The sequence below is a fragment of the Adiantum capillus-veneris genome, chromosome 22 (assembly GCF_014529385.1).
Source record: "Adiantum capillus-veneris isolate H3 chromosome 22, ASM1452938v2, whole genome shotgun sequence".
Classification (NCBI taxonomy): domain Eukaryota; kingdom Viridiplantae; phylum Streptophyta; class Polypodiopsida; order Polypodiales; family Pteridaceae; genus Adiantum; species Adiantum capillus-veneris.
Genome location: NC_140952.1, coordinates 25,507,231 through 25,533,770, shown reverse-complemented (window position 1 = coordinate 25,533,770; position 26,540 = coordinate 25,507,231). Strand labels below are relative to the sequence as shown.

The following is a 26,540-nucleotide window of genomic DNA, read 5'->3' as shown; positions in this document are numbered from 1 at the left end:
CTTTAGATTGCACAAAGTCTAGTACAATGGTTCTAGATCCTGAGATGCTCGACGACGACGACGATGCTTGCGGTAAGTGTTGAGACTGCGAGGCTAATGGACTGAAATCTGGAAACACTATGGCTATTGAATGAGATCTGCTACCCCGGCGAGGCGAAGGGCTGATCTGCTATTGTCGTACCTACAATGGCTGGAAACTGAAAAACGCTGGCTGTTTTGAGGGCTGAAAACTGGAAAGGCTGAGGCGACTATGGGCTGAAATCTGACCGTTGGTGAACTGCTGCAGTGACGGGGTATTGACGGCGATGACTTGGCTGAAAACGCTGATCAAGGCTGAGGTGAATGCTGGTGTTTTGTTGGCTGAAAACGCTGATGCTATGGCTGAGAAAATGTTGATGTTGATGACCATCACCAGGTGAATTGGTACTGTTGGTACCGAGAGGTTCTGGTACCGAGAGGTTCTGCTTCTCTGATCCTGTGCTCTAATCTAGCGCTCAAGAGCTCCTTTTGAATCTGTAGCTGGGTTGAGCAGCCTCCAATAAGCCCCCACGATTTGGGAATTCCAAGGGTCATTTATTAATTAAATGCTCTGTAAGAGGTGGTTCACGCACAGTTGGGAAAATGGTTCCATGCGGTGAAAATGCTTATGGTTGGTGCTAGGTACTGATGCTAATGCTAATGGGTTGTGCAATCAGAGGGTATGCAACTACTCTTAAGTGGCTGGACATGCATGTCCTGCGTACAGGCTCACAAAGGTGCCAGAACACTTCCTATGCCGACCTAAACCCTAGAAATAGGAGTTACAACTTGTCCACATGCACATAGGGTTAGATGTGGACGTGACAGTAATGCCATGTGACCTCTAACAAAACTGAAAAACATCTGGGAGTGAGCCTATCATTTGAGAAAAACAAGCCCGTGCTCTCTGGCTGCCCTCGAGGAACTTGTTGTTGAATCCCATTGGCTATGTAGAGTGTGGATAATATCCACCCAAATGTTTGTGAGGATGTCCACAGTAGGACTGAGCAACACTACAAACGTGACGGCAACAAGCTCGCCAAAACATACTAGAAATGTAATGGCAACTACCAGCATGCAAAACACCTCATGTAGGAACCGAGGAGCAGCATGCTGTGCATCCCTCTGGGTATCATACTCAAGGTACCCCTGAGATACCCTGAGGTTGTCAGCATAAAAACCGGATCTGTGGCAACACTCTCAAAAAACAAATGATTGCCACGACAATGCATCAACCATGAGACTATTCCCCTTGTAAGAAAGCCAAAGTGGACTCCTACTTTGGAAAGAAGTAATGCAAGAGCTCTCCAAACAAGGAGTGATGGGAAGCATCCCCAAAGGCAATGGTTGGGAGTCTCCACAATCCTACCTATACAATGTCTACATAGAGGATTGAAGCCTAGCTGATCACTCCAAGAGCCAATTGGAAGACCACCATGAGTAAGCAAGCAACCAATGGAAATAAGGAATCCTCTGTGCCACTTGCAAAGCCCACAATGCAAACCAAAACTAATATATGAAAGCATGCGATAAACCTGAATGTAACCACACTCAATGTCGTTTAGGCATCTGAGAATTCTTATCCACAAGTAATGTGCAACTAATCCTGAAAAAATACTCAAAAAAGGTGATTAGAGCATGTCTCTATTCCCTTGACGCTGTACTAGAGTCACATATGGATGTGATCTTTTGGTATTGTATGTGATTTTGGCCTTTTGAACATGTTAATATAACATCCATCTCGTCCATCTCTCTCTCTCTCTCTCTCTCTCTCTCTCTCTCTCTCTCTCTCTCTCTCTCAGATTATGCACAGATAGAGTGATAGAGGTGCCCAGCTGGCGGGGACGTGGATCCCATTGCTATTATATGTTGATGTTTATCTCAGATTCTCCAGAGGGGACGCAACGTCATTTGGATGCATTGTATGTATTTGCACATGACAGTGGATTGTCTGTGAACCTTAGTAAGACCAAGGTAATGGTGTTCAAAACTACGGCGCAGTGGGTAAGGAGGTCCGCCCCCACCTTTACATATGGTCGAGAGACTATGGAGTATGCAAATGCATATACTTAAGTTGGGGCGGTTTTCAGTGGTCCAATATTTTCCCTGAGGCGGGCATCATTTACGAGATTGACCAGAGCCTATGAAGCATTGAGGAGACTTGAGAGGATATGTTCGCAGGTTCAGTTCCAAGAACCTCAGACAAAGCTTTGGCTCTTTTGACACTTTGGTCACTTCGGCCATGCTGTATGGAGTGGAGATATGGGGTCCCTCAATTGATCATCATAGTAGAGCTGACAATATTGATGGATGGAGATGTATGGAGAGGCCCTTGGTGTTTATGATTTCTTGGATGATTAGGGCCAAGGCCTTAGTACCACATAACATTGTTAGGGTGGAGCTCGCTACTCCTCCATTGGTAGTGGAGGCAGTCACTCCATCAGTTTCATTTATGCATAGCACCTGGGCTCTCCCTAGAGACAAATATGCTCGATTAGCACTAGAGTCTTCACGACAGTTGGCTTGCAGGGAGATAGATCATGTTGGTATGCAGAGATGGCATCTTGGTTTCAGTTACATGGCTTTAGTATGGATCGGCTACCCCCATTTCAGTACTCTCTAGATACACCCTCCATCCCCCTCACTAGGACAGAGATTACCAGGCTCATCAGACAAGACTTGATTTAGCTGGATATGAAGAGGGCATGGATACAACCTACACATGAGTTGGGTACGAAGATGGCTTTCTATAGAGAGCATCTTCTCCAGCTTATAGAGGATGGTTTTGTGATCAGACCAGGATACATGGATACTCATCTATCCCATGGGATACATTGTGCTATCGGTCATATACACACATCCACATATCAGCTAGAGATCGAGGCAAGCAGATTTAGAGGAGTATCCGCTGAGTCCAGGATTTGTTAAGTGTGCCAAATAGAGCCCGAGACAGAGCTACATTGCATATGTCACTACCCAATATACTATGAGATACGAGGCCGCTTTCACTGTCTATTTAGAGAGGGTTTTGGACGAGTTTCTAGAGTCATGAGATACAAGGATCAGATATGCCTCAGATTATACTTACTGGAGATTCTTAGACACAAAGAGGATATCACGAGGACGTGGCAACTACTAACCTTAGTTGTTGGTTTCTTTCCAATGATTTTTGTTTAATTTTGTCAGGTGCAACGAAATGAATGTTTGCGCTTTGCTCAAGATGAGTGCTCTGAATTGTGCTCAAGGTTCCTTTTAGTTCTTATGGAAGGGAGAGCCTTCCGTTCTTTATGGAGAGTGCTATGATCACGAACAAAGTGAGTGGATATTGTGTGTGCAAGTGTATGAGACTGAGAGAAAGAGAGAAGAGAGATACGACACCAGAGACGACGTAAAACCCTCCTCCGAAGGCCCCACTCTCGTCGGCGAGAGTGGTCTACTTATGATTGCACAAAGTGGTACACTGATGATGCATGGAAACTGATGCAACTTGTGACTATGTGGGTGACGACGACGGCGACTTGAGGGCTGAAGTCTGCGACCTTCTAATGGCTGAAAATCTGCTGAATTTGGGGCTGTTTTGGGTGGCTGAAAAATGCAGGTTTTAGGGCTGTAAACGCTGATCTCTTGCATGCATCTAGGGCTGAATCTGCTGGTTTCCTAATGGCTGAAAACGCTGTTCCATCTGCTGCCAATGAGGCTGAAAATGAAAAACGCTGATGTTCCTTGTAGCGTTAGTGAGAACGCTGGTACCTGGGGGATCTTGGCGATGATAGCAAGGCTGAAAAATGCCAGGCTAGGGGACTGTGAGGCAGGCTTGCGGTGGCAATCTGCTGGAAACAGAAAATGCTAGGCTTGGAGGAAACGCCAAGGCAAGGAGTTCTTGATGAGAAGGTGCTTGTTGAGCGGGGAGCTCCTGCTGCCTCTTCTGCCATTGAGTGCTAACTTGGGTTTGCTTATATACAAATTTAGCAAAATTGCCCTACCTACTTTTGTTGGGAAGTCACTTAAATTTTTTGAGTGAAAAATGTCAAAAATAGGGAAAATAGGCTAAAATCACTGGAAAATTCCCCTAACTGATTCTAATGGATTCTGATGAGAATATTGATGATCATGCTGTGTGCAACCAGAGGATATGCATCTATGCTAAGTGACTGGGCATGCACGATCTGCGAATAGACTCACAAAAGTGCCAGATCATTGCTAAATCTAGATTTATTGGATTGACTGAACCCTGATCATGTTGTAGCTTGTCCACGGACACATAGGGTTGGATGTGTCACGTGATATCCCCTCCTTTTCAAAGTGAGGTACTGGTACCGAAGTGTATGGCGTCGAGCGAGATCGCCAATAACATCCGGAATCCTGGAAGGGACTCTTCGTCGGCCCACTCTGATGTGTGGGTCGTGCGGTACTTGAACTTCATAAAGGTCTGCAACGCTTGCTTCTCTGGGCCGCGCCGAAAGCTACACAAAGTCTTCTTTGGCTCCTTCGATGCTTCAACCTCGTCTAGAGTCGTGCTTCTTCCAAGAATCTCCATGGCTGAAAGTTCCTGAAACCATTTCCAACACAAAAACATGAACATACCCATTCCATGTAAAGTGAGTGGAAAAAATCTTGTCTTCTCTAATGACTGTGTATGCAATGTAGATGAACATAGAGATGGAGTACCAAACCGTTCATCCAACACATGCAAACAATGAGATCGAATCTTTCTCTTATGATCTAGGGCAATCAACTATGGCAAAACACAATGGACATGCCAACGCTTGGTGCTCATACTTCCATGTGCTCGTTCGGAAACTGTGTCATGCCAAGGAAGAGACATGGAATGTGAGTTCCTGACATATATACTTTTCAGCTTTTCATGAGAAATCCGCATACATTCGTGCTCATCCATGAGAGAAACGTGCTCAACATACAATATGTCATGCCTAGGAAAAGGGATCACATAACGATACTGACTAAAATACAGGAAACGATCACGAATGAAACACTCGAACAATGCGTGCGTATCAATCATGCGAACATATAATACTTCCTGTGAGGGTTCTTTGGACCTAGGCTCGAGAACCAAGATCAATCCTTCGTGATTGATCGAATCTGCAACGAGGATGGCTTCGCTAGGAAAAGCATCAACTAACACATCATCCTTGTGAACAATCACATCTTCTTCATGCAACTCATCATGCTTGTGAGAAATCACATCTTGATCATCCAAATCATCATGCTTGTCTTTATCATCCAAATCATGATGCTCATCACAATCATGCAAACCCTGTGTGTCATGCTTTGGAGAAAAAGAGATTGAGAGAGTCTCCTTCTCCTGAATCCTTTCAATCTTGTCTTGTATATTAGCAATGAGAGATGGAGAATGAACAATGTCCTCTCCATGAATGACAATGGGAGAATCACTTTTGGCATTGAGAGTGAAAATGTTAGCCTCCCTATCAATGAGAGGGTTAGCATCTCGAAACCATCGAATGCCCAAAATCATATCACATCCTGAGAGAGGAGAGAGAACAAATCTTGTAGTGAAGGCAGCTTGTTGAATTGCAAACAACACATCAAGGCACTTCTTCGTGATGGGAGCGTCCTTAGCGGGAAGAAAACCAGAGACCTCAATAGGAGATCTCTGACTAACTTCGAGGCAGACTCTCTCAACAAGAGAGAGACTGATCACATCAAACATACTACCTGGGTCAAACAATATGACAAAACGCTGTCCCGACGTACGACCATAACATTTAATGAGAGAATCATCAATGGGAGGGTCATGAGAGACTTGGGACACACGTGTTATCATTAATTGCATTGACAGAGGAAGTGGGTTCTGTGGATTCTTTAGATTCATTTGATTCAAGCTTAGGACATGTTCTTTTTATGTGACTCTTAATGTGACAATGAAAACACGACCTTCCTTAGAATAAGTGCTTTGCTCTTCCGACGTGATGTATCCTCCTACAATTCCTTGTGCTATCTTTTCATCTGGAGTAAGCTTAGGTTTAGCAATTGTGTTAGCCTTACCCTTAGATTCATTGGAAGAATGCTTTTCTGAGAGACTGTTGGAAGATTGGTTAGAAGAGTTACCATTCTTACCGTTCTTACCGTTCTGAGGGTTCTGAGAAGTTTGCGAGGTACTTGCGGACGTCTTGTTCTCCTTAGGCTTTCCCTTGTTGTGCTTCATCTCTTGTGCGAGAGCAATCGCTACCGCCTTGTTGAGATCGATTGGATCGAAGACTTCTACATCAAACTTGATATAGTCGTCTAATCCAAAAAAGGAATGCCTCTTTGTGTTCATCATCCGACTTGCGTAATTGGGTACCTAGCTGCAAAACACGATAAAAAAAAGACATAACTGGCATACCATTTTTCTTGAGAGCGCGCCAATCGTCCTTCAATCATGCGAGGTACTGAGGTGGCTTAAACTGCGCCTTGAGCTTGTCTTGGAAATCAACCCAATTAAAAGAGGGGGGCGTGAATTCGTCGGCTTCCTCTAGGTGCGCGGCTAGCTGTGCCTCTTGCCATGCGTGGTACCAATTTATGGCATCATCGGCAAGGTACATAGTTGTCGTCAAAACTTTGCTATTTCTTGTCTTGTTAGTTGTCGCAAAATAAGCATTAAATTGATGCAACCAAGAATGAATAACCGTAGCATCCATCTTACCATCATACTTACTCAAAGTCAATTTCTCTGTGACTGGATGGTTGGAATCCGCATCGTGGCTTGCGTCACTTGATGAACTCCCACGATCCTTGGGTGGTTCAGATTTTGAGGCAAGTACCTGTCGAACCAATTCTTGAGTTCGTAGTTCTCTTTGAGCCTCGCGCTCGATCTCCAAGGCTGCGCTTCGTGCTGCCGCTTCCTCCTTTCTTAGTTCTTTTCTTTCTTTTGGTGCGTCGCGTTTGCGTTCTAAAGCAAGGCGATTTTCTTCTTGTTCTGCGGCAAGTCTTGCGTTTCTTTCATCGCGCTCACGGTCCTTAGCTGCTTGTTCTGCGACAAGTCTTACGTGTTTTTCGTCGCACTCAAGGTCCTTAGCTGCTTGTTTTGGGGCAAGTCTTGCGTGTATTTCGTCACGCTCACGGTCCTTAGCTTCTTGTTGTTCTACTTTGCTTGCGAGTTGTGCCAATGCAACTCGATTCGTTTCTTGTTGTTGTGCCATCATGTCCAAGATCGACTTGACCATCGCTTCCATAGACGTGGGTCCAACTCGTGGTGTAGATGGCGAAGGGGGAGGGTTGGAAAAATCTCCTGGTGGGGAGAATCCTTCATCGCCTCTCTCATGCTCATCACCTGTATGCGAAGTATCCATTCCGCTTCGGGTGACGACCATGCACTATGATCTTCGGTTCTTAAGTTCACGAGGAACTTGGGTACTTGAGGTTCTTGAGGTTTTCTTTCGCTTGCAAACCGTGTTGAGAAGGATCTTCTCTTCACGTGAGTTCTACTCCTTTCCGCGGGCGCACCCCTTAGCGGCCGGCCACTCGACGTGAGGTGGGAAAAAGCAACCTTGGTGTGAGCTGGACAAGCCCGTATTTCTTGGGATTCCTGTCACTTTTCAACAAACACGATTAGGAATCGACACACCCAAGCGAACTTGGGTTCGTGCGACCGCAACAAGCAAAAAAAATTCTTGTGATTCTTTCCTTGAGTGATACAGAACACCGCCAAAGCTCTGATACCAATGTCACGTGCAGCGGAATGAATGTTTGCGCTTTGCTCAAGATGAGTGCTCCGACCTGTGCTCAAGGTTCCTTTTAGTTCTTATGGAAGAGAGAGCCTTCCGTTCTTTATGGAGAGTGCTATGATCAGGAACAAAGTTAGTGGATATTGTGCATGCAAATGTATGAGACTGAGAGAAAGAGAGAAGAGAGATACGACACTAGAGACGTTGTAAAACCCTCCTCCGAAGGCCCCACTCTCGTGGGCGAGAGTGGTCTACTTATGATTGCACAAAGTGGTACAATGATGATGCATGGAAACTGATGCAACTTGTGACTATGTCGGTGACGACGACGGCGACTTAAGGGCTGAAATTTGTGACCTTCTAATGGCTGAAAATCTGCTGAATCTGGGGCTGTTTTGGGTGGCTGAAAAACGCAGGTTTTAGGGCTGCAAACGCTGATCTCTTGCATGCATCTAGGGCCGAATCTGTTGGTTTCCTAATGGCTGAAAACACTGGTCTATCTGCTGCCAATGAGGCTGAAAATGAAAAACGCTGATGTTCCTTGTAGCGTTAGTGAAAATTTTGGTGCCTGGGGGATCTTGGCGACGATAGCAAGGCTGAAAAACGCCAAGCTAGGGGACTGTGAGGCAGGCTTGCGGTGGCAATTTGCTGGAAACAGAAAACGCTTGGAGGAAACGCCAAGGTAAGGGAGAGGGAAATCGCCAAGGCAAGGAGTTCTTGCTGAGAAGGTGCCTGTTGACCGGGGAGCTCTTGCTGCCTCTTCTGCCATTGAGTGCTAACTTGGGTTTGCTTATATACAAATTTAGCAAAATTGCCCTACCTACTTTTGTTGGGAAGTCACTTAAGTTTTTTGAGTGAAAAATGTCAAAAATAGGGAAAATAGGCTAAAATCACTCGAAAATTCCCCTAATTGATTCGAATGAGAATACTGATGATTGTGTGCAACCAGAGGATATTCATCTATGCTAAGTGACTGGGCATGCACGATCTACGAATAGACTCACAAAAGTGCCAGATCATTGCTAAATCTAGACTGACTGGACTGATTGAACCTTGATCATGCTGTAGCTTGTCCACGGACACATAGGGTTGGATGTGTCACGTGACAAATTTTTGAGACCCTCTTTTTGAAGTTGCAAATGGTCGGACATTCTATGGTCAATGTGAACGGTAGTTTTGCCCGCAGATGGAAAGTTGGTCGGCACTGGAACTCGTAAAAAGTAAAAGGATGTCTAGGCTCAGTTCAAGATCATGTAGGTCCCCCCGTCGCACTTAGCAAGTTGGTGGATACTAGGAAGTGAACCTATGGATGCAAAGTGGATGGAAGAGCATGAACTGTCTGAGTCACCAAATGTATTGCAGCTTTATCTTGAGGCCTTTGGGTTACAGCCTACGTATGCCCCAACCCAATGTCTGCAAAGGAGGGATAATGATAGAGCTAGCACATCAAATGTACTCATGGATTCAGTGCAATAGCAGTGTACACTTTGACAAAAGTATGAAGGTCTCATTAAGTCATTTGTACACATGTTTTGACAGTCTTTCTTGCGGATACATGCGATGATAAAAGGGTGCTTACCACACAAGATCATCTATGGCATGTATTTATGGTATGCAATCGAGGACGTTTGCGATTTCAAGAGGGGGGTATGTCACGAGGACGTAGCAACTGCTAACCTTAGTTTTTGGTTTCTTTTCAATGATTTTTGTTTAAACTTTTTGACACCCTCTTTTTGAAGTTGCAAATGGTCGGACATTGTATGGCCAATGTGAACGGTAGTTTCACCCGCAGACGGAAAGTTTGTCGGCAGTGGAACTCGTAAAGTAAAAGGATGTCTAGGCTCAGTTCAAGATCATGTAGGTCCCCCCGTCACAGTTAGCAAGTTGGTGGATACTAGGAAGTAAACTCAATAAAGACATAAAGTCAAGGTGAGATCACCAACGGAAAGTATCCGACAGTTGGGCCACATTGCACTTTTGGACGCGGTCCCAATGAGGATAGATGGTCAGATGACCAGTGGGAGCCCAACGAAAACATCTCCTAAAATTTAGGGAACTGCTATTTTGGGCCGTGAAATGTGTTTGTGTCATTACCTTCGGTATGACAAGGGGAACATTTTATTACTTTGCTGCAAAGTCAACTGATGCACCAGTTGAGAGATTTTTAAGCAGGAAGCCCAATACGGGGAAATTGCATGCATGAGTGCCAAGTGGCACTTTTTGGTCAATTTACCAAGTTTGGGAGAACAGAACTCGTAACTGACTTTTTGGAGCAGTTTTGGAGGCTGTTCACTCTGATTTTCAGCCATTTCTCTCCATTTTTGAGCTTCCCATGACTTTGCCTAGGTCCAAGGAGCTCATTTTCAGCATTGGAAGGCATCAGATGCGTGTTTACAGGGCTGTTTTGCTGCGTTTTCAGTGATACGTAGGTTTTGGCACCATGGAAATCTTCCTCTTTTTGCATCTATTTGTTGACAGATGCATTACAGGTCGAGGGCAGCAGAGGGGGCGCTCGATTTATACTGGGGTGATGCTTCATTGAGAACCGGCCCAGGTTAAGAGCTATGGAGTGCTTTCTTTCCCTCCCATGTACAGTGTGGTGCTAGGAGTGATGCCCTGCACACTACACACTGCTCTCTCTCTCCCCTACATGCTGTTATGTGATGCCTCACAAGAGGGCTCTTCATTTGACTGATGTACAACTGTGTGGGTTCATGCTTTTGTGCTGAGGCAAGAGCCTCCTTGAGCAGGAACAGGGGTAGCTAGCTGCTACTCCAAAGTAGGCACCGGTGAGGGTCATAACCTCACCGTACAGGTGCAAATTCAGCGGTGTGTATGCGCTGTAAATTGACTGTTTTTCAGCCATACGGACGCCAGACTCATTGGAAATAGTATCCCACTGGCAAAGGACAGTTAGGGGACTGTTTGGGTCTGAAAACAAGGCAAAAACGAGTAAATACAGCGTGTTGAATTTACTATTTTTGAGCAGGAATCAGAGGGTTTATGCCAGTGCAAGAGAGTTCCAGCAGGGGAATTGGTTTCGCGCAAGTTTTGGGGTTGTTATGCTATCCAAATTTGGCCAAAAGAGGTGGTTTCTAGCTCGATACAGATAAAGGATTCCCAGGACGCTTCTTTGTAATTTACCCTCCTAAAGAATAAAGAAATACCGAAAGGGGGCGCCAATTTTGGGGCCTACAGGTTCTCGGCATCTGCTCGGAGCATTCTAGCTTCCGAGCCGTGTGTGTACATAGGTGTTAATCCCCGTTATAGGTTACCTTTGCAAAGTACTTTGTGTGTGTCTAAAGTAAAGAATTTCGGGTGAAAGCCAACGCCTACCGCCCCACCACGGGCCGGTTTTAGAGGACCTCTTGAAGAGGGGCACAATGAGAGAGAACCAGCGACAATTGCAGATTATAGATTTCTTTCAATGACAGACAGACAGGAGTTCGAGAAGCCCCCACAACATAGCAACACGAAAGGCATACTGCTTGAATCGGCGATAGAGTTTGGGCGGTCCCGTCGCCCATAGATGAGGGGACCCTCTCGACATCGACGCAGATTGTGAGGGAGGATCTATACAAAATTGGCAAGACATAGGAGCTGTCTCGACAGAGTGCTTACCATGGAGGACATTGAACCTCTACAGCCTTTTGGATATCGGTGTCTCTACTGTTAGAGAGCTCCACTGTATTAGCCCCCCCCCCCCCCCCCTCTTGTATTAGCTTTCACCCTACCCCTATCCACTATTTTCTTTTCTTTTCAGTTCTTTGTACTTTTTGTACCCAGACCTGGTATTAGATTCACCACATGTAACTTTTTGGTCTCATAGGTCATTTTTGCCTTTCGAAGACGTTAATATTACATTTCATTTTATTACATTCTCTCTCTCTCTCTTTCTCATTGCGGCATGTTCGACATGGTTCACTCCACCATTGGGGTGAAGCAGGGTTGTCCTCTATCTCCGACTCTCTTTGGGGTATATGTAGATGATTTTTCAGATTATGTACAGGCAGAGGGTGATAGAGGTGATCAGCTTGCAGGGACATGGATTCCGTTGCTATTATATGCTAATGATATTGTTTTGATCTCAGATTCTCAAGAGGGGATGCAACATGCATTGCATGTATTTGCATGGGACAGTGGATTGTCTGTGAACCTTGGTAAGCCCAAGGTAATGGTGTTTAACACCACGGTGCAGTGGGTAAGGAGGTCCGTCCCACTTTTACATATGGTCGAGAGACTGTGGAGTATGCAGAAACATACACTTATCTTGGGGCGGTTTTTAGTGGTCCAATATTTTCCATGAGGCGTGCAACAGATACGCGATTGAACAGAGCCTATGCAACATTGGGGAGACTTGAGAGGATATGTTCGCAGGTTCAGTTCCAGGAACCTCGGACAAAGCTTTGGCTCTTTGACACTTTGGTCACTTCGGCCATGCTGTACGGAGTGGAGATATGGGGCCCCTTAGTTGATCATCATAACAGAGCTGGCAGTACTGATGGATGGAGATGTGAGAAGCCCTTGGTGTCTATGATTTCTTGGATGATTAGAGCCAAGGCCTCAATACCACATGACATTGTTAGGGCAGAGCTCGTTGCTCCTCCATTGGTAGTGGAGGCAGTCACTCCATCAGTTTCATTTATGCATAGCACCTGGGCCCTCGCACTAGAGTCTTTGCGACATCTGGCATTGCAGGGAGATAGATCATGTTGGTATGCAGAGATGGCATCTTGGTTTCAGTTACATGTCTTTAGTATGGATCGGCTACCCCCATTTCAGTACTCTCTGGATGCACCCTCCATCCCCCTCACTAGGACAGAGATTACCAGGCTCATCAGATAGGACTTGATTCAGCTGGATACGAAGAGGGCATGGATACAGCCTACACATGAGTTGGGTTCGAAGATGGCTTTCTATAGAGAGCATCTTCTCCAGCTTATGAAGGATGGTTTTGTGATCAGGCCAGGATACATGGATACTCACTCATCCCACGGGATACGATGCGCTATCGGTCAGATACGCACATCCTCACATCAGCTAGAAATCGAGACAAGCAGATTTAGAGGAGTACCCGTTGAGTCTAGGATTTATCTGGTGTGCCAGATAGAGCGAGACACAGAGCTACATTACATACGTCACTGCCCAATATACTATGAGATACGAGGCCGCTTTCACTATCTATTCAGAGAGGGTTTTGGGCCATTTTCTAGAGTCATGAGATACCAGGATCAGAGATGCCTCTGATTATACTTACTGGAGATTCGCAGACACAGAGAGGACCTCTTGAAGAGGGGCACAATGAGGGGGGAACAATGAGAGAGATCCAACAACAGTGGAAGATTATAGATTTCTTTCAGTCACAGGCAGAGGAGTTCGAGCAGCCCCAATAGCATAACAACGCCAGAGGCACCAGAGGCATACTGCTTGATCGGGCGATAGAGTTGGGGCAGTCTCGTCGCCCACGGATGAGGGGGCCCTCTCGACATTGAGCAGACTGCGATCCATACTGGCGCGACATAGGAGCCATCCTGACAGAGTGCCTACCTTGGAGGACATAGCCTTTTGGATACTAATGTATATGTATATGATGCCTCGAGTGGCAGAGAGCTCCACTGTATCAGCTCACCCTTTGTATTCCCCTTGTATCAGCTTTCACCCCACCCCTACCCACTATTTTCTTTTCAGCTCTTTGTACTTTTTGTACCCAGACCTGGTATTAGATTCACCACATGTAACCTTTTGGTCTCATAGATCATTTTGGCATTTTGAAGACGTTAATATTACATTTCATTTTCATTTCTCTGTGTGTGTGTGTGTGTGTGTGTGTGTGTCTCATATAAAGCTCTAGTCACACATAACTAGAGCCTAACTATCTAGTATGTCCCACCTTTCACGGTGCGGGAATAATGAGCTTGGGAATCGTGTGTCATTGTGCCCCAGGTTTGTATGCAGGACTTTGTAATGTGAAGTTTTAACGTATCTTGTGTAAAGGCGATGGCTTAGTCTAGAAGAAAAGTCAAGAAAAAAATGTATTTTAGTGGCATTCAAGTTTGTTTTGTTCTTGTATTATGATTATTTAATGAGCCATTGGACATTTCAAAGGTTAGTAAGAGATTTAAAAAATGTTTTTGTGAATACTGAGTTTTTCTGGATTACAATTTGGAGAAGAGGAGACTTCCATTTAGTTGCAGTGTGTAGTACTAGAATCTCATCTCATTACAAAATAGGGCCTTCCTTTTAATTTGGATTCCAACAATAATAGAATCAATTCTCTCATTGCAAAGATTTACTATTACCTGAAAGGCTTTTCTTTTTGCAGCTTGCAAGGCCTGTGACTATGCAAAAAACAACAATATTCCAGTTGCTCAGTATCCTCACAGTAAAGTGTTGGACTCTGGACTGTCTGCAGCGGAACTTGTGGCTTTGCTCAGGTTCATTTTTAATAACAGCTGTCTTTGACACTTTTACTTCAGCATTGCTGTCTATCAATTCTAGTTTTCATTGTCCATCTTGCAGAACTTGCTAGTCTGTAGAAATGTTTTTTTAACAAGTTATAGTTTCTGTTATGTTAATTCTGAACTTGCTCATGTATCTAATTTTTGGATACTTTTAGGATATTTGCTTCAAATATGCATCTGATTGTCTCTAAGTTAAACACAAAAATCTCTTATGTTTGCAGTGTTTTCTCTCAAATAGCTTTACCTGAGAAGTGACTCTTATGCTAGTCATGCTACAATGTGTCATCGAACGATTTAAGGCACCATGTTCTTGGCAACAGCTGTAGAACTATGGTTGTCCGGAAGGAAGAAGTGTAAATGGAAGAGCTCGCTGCTGCTGTACGACGATCGCTGATCACCCCCCCCTGCTTCGCCCTCGCCCTCGCGCGCAGCCCGTTTCCCCCCTCGCTCCTCTGCCCCCGCGCGCCAGCCTCCAGATCGCTGCCTCCAGCTTCCCCCCCCCTCCGCCATCGCTGATCACCCCCACTCGTTGCCTCCAGCTCCCCCTCCCGCTCCCCCCTTGCCCCCCCCCCCCCCCCCCCCCGGGCCGTCGGTTTCTCTTGCGCCTCGTCCTTGAGGGCTTGTCCTTCACCGTCGGAGGTCCGCGAAGTCGTCTGGTTCTTGTCATTTGCCGCACTCACAGCAGTAGACACAGATGGAGGCTCATGCTCCGCCCCAGAGGGACTCTCTAGAAGCCCCCTTGCCCGACCCTGCAGAGCCCACCGTCCACCTTGCTCTCTCGCCGACGGCCAGGGGGCTCATCTCAATGACCTTGGACGCCATTTCGGGAGTCTCAAACTCTATCTAGTATTAGCCACGCGCGAGAAACTGAACATTGAGAATCTTGCCCACCTCTACTAAAAGGCGGGCCTGGAGGAGATCACGCACCTCAAAAATCAAAACAAGAAAAAACAAAAGACCCAGAGTGGACCAAATTGGAGCGTAAAAAGAAATACCAAGAACTAAAACGGTTTTTAAGAGAGGTATGGACTACTGGGGGAGAAAGTGATGGTAAGGACGAGTCCAAAAAAGGAAACATGAATGTACCATCGCACCATCGAAAATTCACCATCCAGGACAGAAAAATCATAATGACACCACCAGTCAGGGAAAGAACAAACCAAGAATCGTACGATGGGTCGAAAAATGCAAAACGGATAGACCTCGCTGAGCCAGGTGAAAAGCCTCCGCCGGTCTATATCGCAATTGATTTAGAGCCTGAAGAAGAAGGACTGCTAACACAACTTCTCAAAAAGTATAAAGATGTGTTTGCATGGTCTTACAAAGACCTCAAAGGAGTTGATCCATCGATATGTCAACATACAATTCCTTTGAAATCAGATGCCAAACCTAGCAAACAACGTCCTTATACATATAATGACACATTTGCTAATGGAATCAAAGAGGAAATTGACAAGCTGATGGATGCTGATTGGGTGTCACCCATTGTGGTTGTCCCCAAAAAGAACGGAAAGCTGCGAGTGTGTGTGAACCTCAAAAAGGTAAATGTAGCCACCATAAGGGATAATTATCCCTTGCCGATCACAGAACATGTACTTGAGAGGGTGGTCGGGAAACGAGCTTATTGCTTTCTAGATGGGTTTTCAAGGTATAACCAACTGACAATTGCAATAGAGGATCAACACAAAACAACGTTTGCCACAGAATGGGGAATATATGCGTATCGAGTTATGCCTTTCGGTTTAACTAATGCCCCAGCTACCTTTCAAAGGTTAATGACTCATGCGTTCAAAGAATACCTGAGAATATTCTTAGAAATATATATGGATGATCTTTGTGTACCCTCTCTTCTACGAGAAGAACATATTGACCATTTACAAAAGGTATTTGAGAAGTGCAGAACATATCGAAGCTGTCTTAACCCGAAAAAGTGCATTTTTATGGTTAAGCAAGGCCGCATCTTAGGACACATTGTCTCAAGCAATGGCATAACCACTGACTTAGACAAAATCAAAGTCATAGTAGACCTGCCCAGGTCTACTAACGCGAAACAAGTGCAATCCTTCACGGGACACTGCGGATATTATCAAAGATTCATATACATGTATGCAGTCATCGCACAACCTCTGTATCGTTTGTTAGTCAGTTTCGACTGGACTGAGGAGTGTGAAACTTCATTCCAAAAGCTTAAGAAAAACCTTGTATCAACATCTGTACTTAAGGCACCAGATTAGGAAAAGATATTCCATGTTCACATTGATGCATCTGCATATGCAATTGGGAGTATTCTTGCTCAACCTGGAGACGGAACAATGGATTTCCCAGTTTGTTATGCAAGCCGACAGTTAAACAGTGTAGGAAAGAACTACACAACCATTGAAAGAGAGGTGTTAGGAATGATTTATGCTGTAAAGAAATTTTGGCATTATTTGCTCGCAAACAAATTTGTGTTCTTCACAGATCATCAAGCTCTTTTGTATTTGGTAAATAAACCATGCAATACCGGGAGAATTGTACGCTAGTTTATTATATTGCTAGAGTTTGATTTCACAATGGTGGTCAAAAAGGGTAAAACTTATCTACGGGCGGATCATCTTTCAAGGTTACAAAATGGAGAAGCTCTTGAAGGAGTAGATGATGACATACCTGATACGTATCTTTTCAATATTGAAATGATACCCAAATGGTCTCAGGAAATTGTTAGCATTCTTTCCTTTGGAGGTAGGTTTGATAACAAAGAAGACAGATCCAAACAACAAACAATTCGACAAACAAAAAACTTCCAGTTGATTGCAGGTTGACTGTATCACCTAAGCTCGGACCAAATTCTACGATTGTGTATAAATCCGAAGGAATTCGAGTGTTATCTTGAAGAAGCACACGTCCAGGATTGTGCATTTCATTGTTCAACAACGAAAACACACTAGAGATTGAAACAATTAGGGATTTATTGGCTAACTATGTATGCTGACACACATGCTTATGTTAACAATTGTACTACATGTAGTGCCAAACGACCAGTGGATCACGCAACATTGTTTCAGGTAAACATTGCACCTGCATGGAGTCAATATATCATTGATTTCTTAACCACAAGAACGTTTTTTGAAAACATAACAAAAGCACGGAAAAGGGCTATAGAGCTGGAGGCTCGCGACTATAATTTAATTGGGAACCAACTCTATAAGCGAGGAAAGGACAATCAACTTAGAATCTGTGCAAGTGAAAGTGTATACCTGCTGATTCTAGAACACGCACATGGAGGCATAAGTGGAGGTCATTTTTCAGGCGATAAGACGGCAAAAATTGTCTTAATTGCAGGAATATAGCGGCCTACATTGCATATGGATGCTGAGGAATTTGTAAAGCGTTGTGATGCATGTCAGCGCACCAAGGTGCCGATAAAGAGAGATGAGATGCCACTACGGCCAATGATGGGAGCAAGGGCATTTGCAAAATGGGGCATTGATTTTGTGGTGCCTATTTCACCCCCTGCATATCGTACCCATACCCAATATATCATTGTGGCTACGGACTATCTCACAAAATGGGCGGAAGCTAAGGCAACACAAAAAGCAGATGCACGAACCACTGCACAATTTTTGTATGAGAATGTCTTTGTACGATATGGATTACCAATAGAAATTGTCAGTGATCGAGGAACACATTTTCTTAATGAAGTCATTGAATATCTGTTAGAGGAATTCATGGTCATACATAAAAAATCTACTCCATATCATCCACAGGCAAATGGACAAGCTGAGGCCACAAATAAAACACTATGCACGGTTCTCACTAAAATTGTATTAGAGTTAAGAACAAATTGGGATCAGCAGCTACACTCAACACTATGGGCATACAAGGTAGCGTACAAAACATCAATAGGAACAACACCGTATAACATGGTGTTTGGCCTAAATGCTATATTACCCATAGAGTTTTTAATTCCAACTCTACGAGTAGCGAGACGCTCAGAATGGATAGAGCATGAGCTCTCTTCAAGAATAGATGATCTTGAAAGCTAGATGAACTTCACTTGAGAGCTGTAGCTTCAATCTATGCTAAAAAGAGAAGACAAAAAGAGTTTTTTGACAAGCATGTGCGCACAAAAGAGTTCAACAGGTGATTATGTATTTGTTTATACCTTGAAACAACATGCCAAGAAACTTAAAAAGCGGGGGATGGGACCCTTTGTGATTAGTGACCTATCACAAAGTGGAGCTGTCAAGCTTGCTACATTAGCAGGTGAAGAAATGCGAAATTGGATTAGTGGGTGTCGATTAAAAAAATATCATTTACCACTAACACAGGATATGCTTCAACAAATCCATCAAGAAAAACAACGGATGAAGGAGAAACAGAGGATACGCTAAGAGGTCCAAGCAGAAGCAAAAGAATGCATCGCAAAAAGAAGACTTCTACAACAACAACAACAATGTGGCTCACCTTTTCGAATAAATGCTATTCGACTAAAGAATTTTGATGAAGACATAGTGGAGCCAATAATTGCAGTCAAAGTGGGTAGCAATCAAGTTGAATTGACGGCATTGCTTGATTCTGGAGCTCAAGCAAATCTAATCTCATACAGATTATACAAACAGCTCGAGCCCAACGGTCAACTACATCCTACTCCACAAGTGCTGGAAAGTAGTACATCACATTCACTGAAAACATTGGGCTGGATTATATTGCATGTACAAGTACATCAATATATTTACCCACACAAGTTTTATGTGGTTGAAGATGAAAGTACACAACACCCCATGTTGTTGGGACAACCTTGGTAAAAAGAATATAAAGTACAGATAGATTGGAATGCGGATGCAGTCAAAATTCAGCATGCACAAGAACAACAGGTGATAGCCTTTGCTCAGCAACCACGGAAGAACCAGATGGCAGCAACACAATCACTGGAGAAAGAGCCAAAAGGATGGGTACCACTAAAGAAGAACATGGCGAACAAACAGGGAACTGCAACCCATGTTCAATCCAACCATAAAACAACATCGACCGCAATCAAAAGATCAAGGTTAGCAACCCGTGAAAAACAAGTATGGGCGCGGAAGGATAGATGTGACATGGCAAACAAACCACAATACAACCAAAGAAGTCAACAGAAGCATACAGTTCAACCAAAAACCAAGGGAATAAAACAGATATGGATCTCAAAGAAAATGCTCAGCAACAACTTAAATGCGACTCGCATTTGGATCCCAAAACCGAAGCAAAAGGAACTCCCTTCAGTACAAGCAAAATTGGCATATAGACATACACTACATTTGAAACCGACAAACCGATGTATGTGGGTGGCAATCAGCAGCAAAACAATGACAACTGCAGAAGTAGCAATAAACCTACAAAAACCTCCAAAGCAAAGCTACAAGTGGAAAGCAAAAGAGACAAAGTCTATGGCCAATTCCGCTACGAAAATTCTCTCCAAGGAGACGACTACGGCCATATCGACACTAGCGGCAAACCAAGCAACTTTTGCAAGAAAGACGATCAAACAGAGAGCGATAGAGTTACAACTTTTACTTGCAAAGAAAAGCTACCGACCAAATCAACAACAAACTCTGCTAGGTCGGATGCAGATGATCTTGCAGATGACAGAGGTCGCTTGGAGGCGCTCCACCTCTGCGGATCAGCTCGCTTCCCACCCTTTTTACCATTTCCCTTTTAATACTTTACTCTCTTTCTTATGTCATTCTGTGTGTCTCATTGGCAAAAAAATTCGTATGAGTATGTTATATGGTTGTTTCTTGTTTTCTTTTATCTCCTTTTCATTGTGCTAGCTTTGGTTGTAGAATGTGTATGGATCTTCACATGGATCTCTCATAGTGTCAAAACTACAAGTGGAGGTCTCGATTCAAAATTTTTCCTTGGAGAAAAGGTCCCTTCATAAATGCTGAGAAAGGGGAGGGCCTCGAGGTATCACTCATTGGTTCACCTCAAGGAAAACCTTAGAAAACATCTATCTAAAATGAAACAATGAAGGGTAAGATTTAAAATTCAAAAGTGAAGGCTAAGATTGTAGGAAATGAAAAGCTTTTTGACAATGTAAAGTCAGAAGACTTTCTACTCTACATAAATAATGTACCAATTTAAATGCACATAAAAAAAAGAGATAATTTTAGTGGAGATTTTGTTATTTAATGAAAATTTGGTTTCTACAAATATATTGGTTTTATCTTTTCAAAAGGCTTTTTCAAAACCAATATTGATATTTTTCAGAAATTTGTGCAAGTTTGTATTTCTTTAAAGGTTCACCTCAAGGAAAACCTTAGAAAACATCTATCTAAAATGAAACAATGAAGGGTAAGATTTAAAATTCAAAAGTGAAGGCTAAGATTGTAGGAAATGAAAAGCTTTTTGACAATGTAAAGTCAGAAGACTTTCTACTCTACATAAATAATGTACCAATTTAAATGCACATAAAAAAAAGAGATAATTTTAGTGGAGATTTTGTTATTTAATGAAAATTTGGTTTCTACAAATATATTGGTTTTATCTTTTCAAAAGGCTTTTTCAAAACCAATATTGATATTTTTCAGAAATTTGTGCAAGTTTGTATTTCTTTAAAGAGATAAAGAAAAAAAAGAGCTCTCATATCCATGTGTCGACTTAGGGTCGTCTTGGTTTGAGGACATGCATGCAAATGAAGGGGTTGTTATTCACATTATTGAACATGAGAGAGAGAGAGAGAGAGAGAGAGAGAGAGAGAGAGAGAGAGAGAGATCATTGCCTATGTGTGTGCACCTCTGTGTGTGTGTGTGTATGTATGTGTGTGGACGCGCACCCGTATGTGTGTGTGTGAGAGAGAGAGAGAGAGAGAGAGAGAGAGAGAGAGAGAGAGAGAGAGAGAGAGAGAGAGAGAGAGAGAGAGAGAGAGAGAGAGAGAGAGAGAGAGATGAAATGAAATGAAATGTTATATTAACGTCTTCAAAAGACCAAAGTGACCTATGAGACCAGAAAGTTACAATGTGGTGGATCTGATAAAAAGTCAGAGTAACAAGATGACAAAATGACAAAATAAAATACTATGGAATCCTAAACTGCTAGGTGTGGACTAAGCAGCTAAACAACTAGCTGGGATAGCTAGATCACACGAGATCTAGCATCGATCGTTGGCGGATCTCATCAATCTCCTCCATGGTCAGTAGTCTGACCGGGCGTCGTGCATGTCGAGCCAAAGTGACCCGAATCCTCTGATGCAGCCTCCGTCGATGCTGTGTAGTCCTCCGCAGTCGTGTGCGTCTGGATCTCCCCAGCTTAGTCGCTCGGTTGATCAGTATGCCTCTGGTGTAAAGCGACGAGCTTTGCTGTGGTAGTAACTCCTCCGTGTGTCCAGTGGCAGCTCTAAAGAAGTCTGTGAGATCTGTCTCTGAGACTGGCTAGCCTCTCCTCCCATCAGGCTCTCTCTGTGTCTGCGTAGCTCGAGCAAGAACAAACCCAGGCATCTCTGATCCTCGTACCGCATGACTCTAGAGAATGGTTCAAAGTCCTCTCTGAACAAGCAATGGAGGCTGCCTCGTATCTCGTAGTAGACGGGGCAGTGGCATGTGTAGTGCAACTGTGTCTCAGGCTCGATGTCACATAGGGGGCATGTCCTGGCTTCTGCTCGTGCTCCGCTCGATCTTCCAGTCTCGATCCGCAGCTGGTGTGAAGATGTGCGTATCTGGCCAATAGCACATCGTATCCCATGAGACAAGTCGGTGTCCATGTATCTAGGCCTCGTCACAAAACCATCCTCCGTAAGCTGGAGGAGATGCTCTCTCTAGAAAGCCATCTTCGTGCCCAGCTCCTGTGCTGACTGTATCCATGTCCTCTTGGTGTCTAGCTGAGTCAAGTCCTGGCGAATGAGCCTGTTGATCTCGGACTGTGTAAGAGTCAGAGAGGGCGCATCCAGTGAGTATTGGAAGGGAGGCAATCTGTCTATGCTGAACCCATGCGCCTGAAACCATGATGTCATCTCCCCATACCAGCATGCTGTATCTCCCTGCATGGCTAACTGTCGAGAGGACTCAAGTGCAAGGCATGCATATCTGTCTCTGGGAAGTTCCCACATGCAGTGTATGAAGGAGACAGATCTGGTGAGCTCCTCAACCACCAGTAGGGGGGCAGCTAGCTCTGCTCGTATAATAGCATGTGGTACTGAAGCCTTGGCTCTAATGAGGTGCGGGATCATAGAGACTAGAGGCTTCTCCATGTCCCCCCATCCATCACTACGGCTTGTCCTCCCGTGATGATCCAGTGAAGGTCCCCAAATCTCAGCTCCATAAAGCAATGCAGAAGCCGCTAAAGTGTCAAAGAGCCAGAGCTTCGTTCGAGGCTCTTGAAATTGAACCTGTGAGATCCTTTCCAATCTACCCAATGTTGCATGTGCTTTGGTCAATCTAGTCTCTGCTGCCCTCCTCAATGAAAATGCCGGCCCACTAAAAACCACTCCAAGGTAAGTGTAAGCATCTGTATACTCCACCTTCTCCTGGCCGTATGTGAAGGTGGGTGCTGACCTCCTGATCCACTGTGGTGGTATTAAATACCATGACCTTGGTTTTACCAAGGTTGACGGACAAACCACTTTCCTGGGCAAACCTATGCAAAGCATCCAAGTGACGTTGCATCCCCTCCGGAGAGTCGGAGCTCAACACAATATCATCAGCATATAACAATAGTGGAATGCATGTCCCTGCCAGCTGTGCACCTCTATCACCATCTCTCTCAATGTAGTCAGAAACCTCATCTACATACATACCAAATAGAGTAGGAGAGAGCGGGCAGCCCTGCTTCACCCCAATAGTGGAGTAAACCGGTGTGGATAGATCCTCTGGGGTGTGTACATGCCCCACTACTGACCTGTATAATGCCATGACCCCCCAAATGAGCTCTGTGGGTACTCCCATCTGTTGTAATGTGCGCATCAATCTAGCTCTGGGCACTGTGTCAAACGCTTTGCGGAAATCCACAAAGCTACAATAGATCCGTCTCCCACGCGATCTGCCCTCCTCAATGATGGCTCTGAGTGTCAAGATATGGTCAAGAGTAGAAAAACCCCTCCTGAAACCTGCCTGCCCGGCTGCACGTATCCCCTCCCTCTCTGCCCATCTACTCAGCTGCTGCTCAAGAATAGATGCGTACAACCGTGCCAATGTGTGTCCAATCATGATAGTGCGATAGTTCCCATGCTCCATAGGGTCTCCGGACTTGAAGATAGATACAATAGTAGATAGGCTCCAAGTATCAGGCAAGCCCTCACACATGGCACGGTTAAACATAAGTGCTAGAAGCTCTGCTAGTAAATCTCTGGCATGCGTGAAATGCTCAGCCACTAAGCCATCATGATCATATGCTCTCCAAGTCCTCATCCTGTCAATGGCCTTCCTCACCATCTCAGCGGTGAAAGAAGCACATATGTGTGGGCATGGATCAAGGGGGTGGGGAAAGGGGGGCTGCTCAGGAACTGTGTACAGAGATGATGCATACTGGCCCTAGGCCTTTGTAGAAGTGATGGCAAGGGGGGGCGGGGAGGGAGTGCTCATAAGAGCCTCCATGCCTCATGTGAGTCCTGACTCAAGAATAGCTGGTATGGATCCTGCTCTAGGCGAGCCAAAAATGCCCTCTTCTTCCGCCGCACTAGGCGTCGGAAGTCAATTTGTGACTGCCTGTGAGTGATGTCCCCCAAAAGCACCTCCCTCTGAAGTCTAGCTCTAGTATCCCAGCATTCCTTATCATATGGACTCTGTCTCACCAGGGCACCCTTACCCTTACCCTTGCCCTTGCTAACATTTTTCACACGTAGAAAACAAGTAAAATTTCTTGAAATAGATAAAATGCCTAGCAAAAACCAACCTTGACATTGACACCTCAAATGGGGAGAGAGATTGCCTAGTTGATGTTTGACGGACCTTTTACTAGTTTTGGGATATTTTGTTATTTTTATTTTTAAGAGTTTAACATATGGGCCGCACTTAAAAATCTATAAACTCTCTGAATTTGGACACCCACGAACGGGTTTCTGTCAAAAATCAAAGAGAGAAAGAGAGAGAGTGAAACCGGCCCATGGGGCGGTAGGCTTTGGCTTTCACCCGAAATTCTTTACTATAGACACACACAGAGAGAACGTGCGAAGGACGGGAATTAACACTTAAGTACACACATGGCTCGGAAGCTAGAATGCCCGGAGCACTTGCCGACAACCTGTAGGCCCCAAAATTGGCGCCCCTTTTGGTTTTTCTTTATTCTTTGAGAGGGTAAATTACAAAGTAGAGTCGTGGGAATCCTTTACTTGTATCCCGTTAGATACTACCTGATTTGGCCAAATTTCGGCAGCATAACAGCCCCAAAACTTGCGGGAAACCAATTCCCCTGCTAGAACTCACTTCCACTGGCGTATACCCTCTGATTCTTGCCCAAAAACAGTAAATTCAGCTCGCTGTATTTACTGGTTTTGCCCTGTTTTCAGCTTCAAACAGTCCCTTAGTTGTTTTCTGCCAGTGGGGCACTAGGTTTTTGGTGCCTCCTCTGCGCTACACATTGCTGAATTTGCACCTGTACGGTGAGGTTATGACCCTCACCGGTGCCTGCTTTGGAGTAGCAGCTAGCTACCCCTGTTCTTGCTTAAGGAGGCTCTTGCCTCAGCACAAAAGCATGAACCCACATAGCTGTACATCAGTCAAATGAAGAGCCCTCTTGTGGGGCATCACATAACTGCACGTAGGGGAGAGAGAGCAATGTGTAGTGTGCAGGGCATCACTCCTAGCACCACACTATACATGAGAGGGAAAGAAAGCACTCCATAGCTCTTAACCTGTGACAAATGCAAAAATGAAGCTCCTCTCAGCTTAAAATTCAGTGCCAACTTTTCTGTATGAGGCAAGTACATGAAATTCTGCTACTTGGCGCATTTACAAGCATTTGCCTGTTTCGGGGTTGCCGCCTAAAAATCTCCCAACTGGTTGCCCAGTTGACTTCGCGGCAGGATTGTAAAGTTTTCCCCTGGTGATACTGAAGGTAATGACGCGAACACATTTCATGGCTTAAAATAGCAATTCCCTAAATTTTAGGAGATGCTTCCGTTGGGTTTCTACTGGTCATCTGACCATCTATCCTCATTGGGACCGCATCCAAAAGTGCAATGTGGCCCAACTGTCAGATACTTTTTGTTGGTGGTCCCACCTTGACTTTATGCCTTTATTAAGTTCACTTCCTAGTATCCACCAACTTGCTAAGTGCGATGGGGAGATCTACATGATCTTGCTCTGAGCCTAGACATCCTCTTACTATACGAATTCCAGTGCCGACCACTTCCCGTCTGCGGGTGAAACTACCGTTCACATTGGCCATACAATGTCCGACCGTTTGCTACTTCAAAAAGAGGGTCTCAAAAATAAAACAAAAATCGTTGGAAAGAAGCCAACAACTAAGGTTAGCAGTTGCCACGTAAGATAGTTAACAGTTGCCATGTCCCCATGAGAGAGAGAGAGAGAGAGAGAGAGAGAGAGAGAGAGAGAGAGAGAGAGAGAGAGAGAGAGAGAGAGAGAGAGAGAGAGAGGCACCCTTTCGACAGTGGCTCCACGGTTTTGACCCAGCTACCGACGTTCTTGTCGAGGAGGCAGACTTGCCCATCTCAGTTTGTTTTCCCGGCCTCAGAAGAGAGTACCTTCCGTTGCTTTCTAGGATAGGCTCAGAGATTGGGATTGTCCTGGAGACTCCTCGCAAGGCAGCCGGCATTCCCACAGTACGTGTTCTGGTTCGGGACACCCATCCTCTCCCCATTGGTTCCGTCAAAGCATGGAGTATTCGGGCCTCTCGAATTAGTGTTTTATTTGTCGTCAGATGGGCCATCTTGCGGAGGCGTGTCCACGGAGGAGACCCCGACCTTCACCTCAGGCTCAACCCCAACCTCCAAGGGCTGGCCAGCAGCAGCAGACAGAGTCACAGGGTACGTAGGCAGAGCCACCCTCCGAGCTTGGGGTTGAGGCACAGGAGGGCTGGTAGCAGGTTCGTGGTCGACGTCGACAGGGGCCACCTCGTAAGCCTGTCGCTCAGAGTGGTCCCCAGGATTGATGCTAGCAGCAGTGGGTTCCCACAGGGAACCGTTTCGACCCTCTTTAGCAGGAAGAGGTCCCAGCTCCACCTCAACCTCACCTCTGACAGCCCCTCCCACCCCCGAGTTCCCTTCCGCCCCTCCCCGCCTCCTTTCTCCTCCACCCCACCTCGCCCTTCCCCCCCCGCCGTCAACCCCCCCCCCCCCCCCCCTCCCCAACTCCTTCTCCCACTAGCCCCCTTGCTTCCACATCTCCTCTTGCTCCTACTCTGCAGCTGACCCAGGGGGCAGGACCATCCTCGGCTGTTAGGAGATCTCTTGGCAACGCTTTTT

General features: G+C 45.1%; 1 protein-coding gene across 2 annotated transcripts in view; it reads left to right on the top strand.

Annotated features, from left to right (window-relative positions):
• Positions 1–26,540, top strand: part of LOC147429057 (Formyl transferase) — a 95,729-nt gene that overhangs the window by 36,481 nt on the left and 32,708 nt on the right. For both annotated transcript variants that reach the window (XR_015185792.1, XM_086494924.1), the window contains exon 2: positions 14,026–14,137. Coding sequence is in view for 1 of the 2 variants with exons in the window: in XM_086494924.1 (XP_086351050.1) it covers positions 14,026–14,137 (112 nt within the window). In the remaining variant the exon portion in view is untranslated. The remainder of the gene's footprint in view (positions 1–14,025; positions 14,138–26,540) is intronic.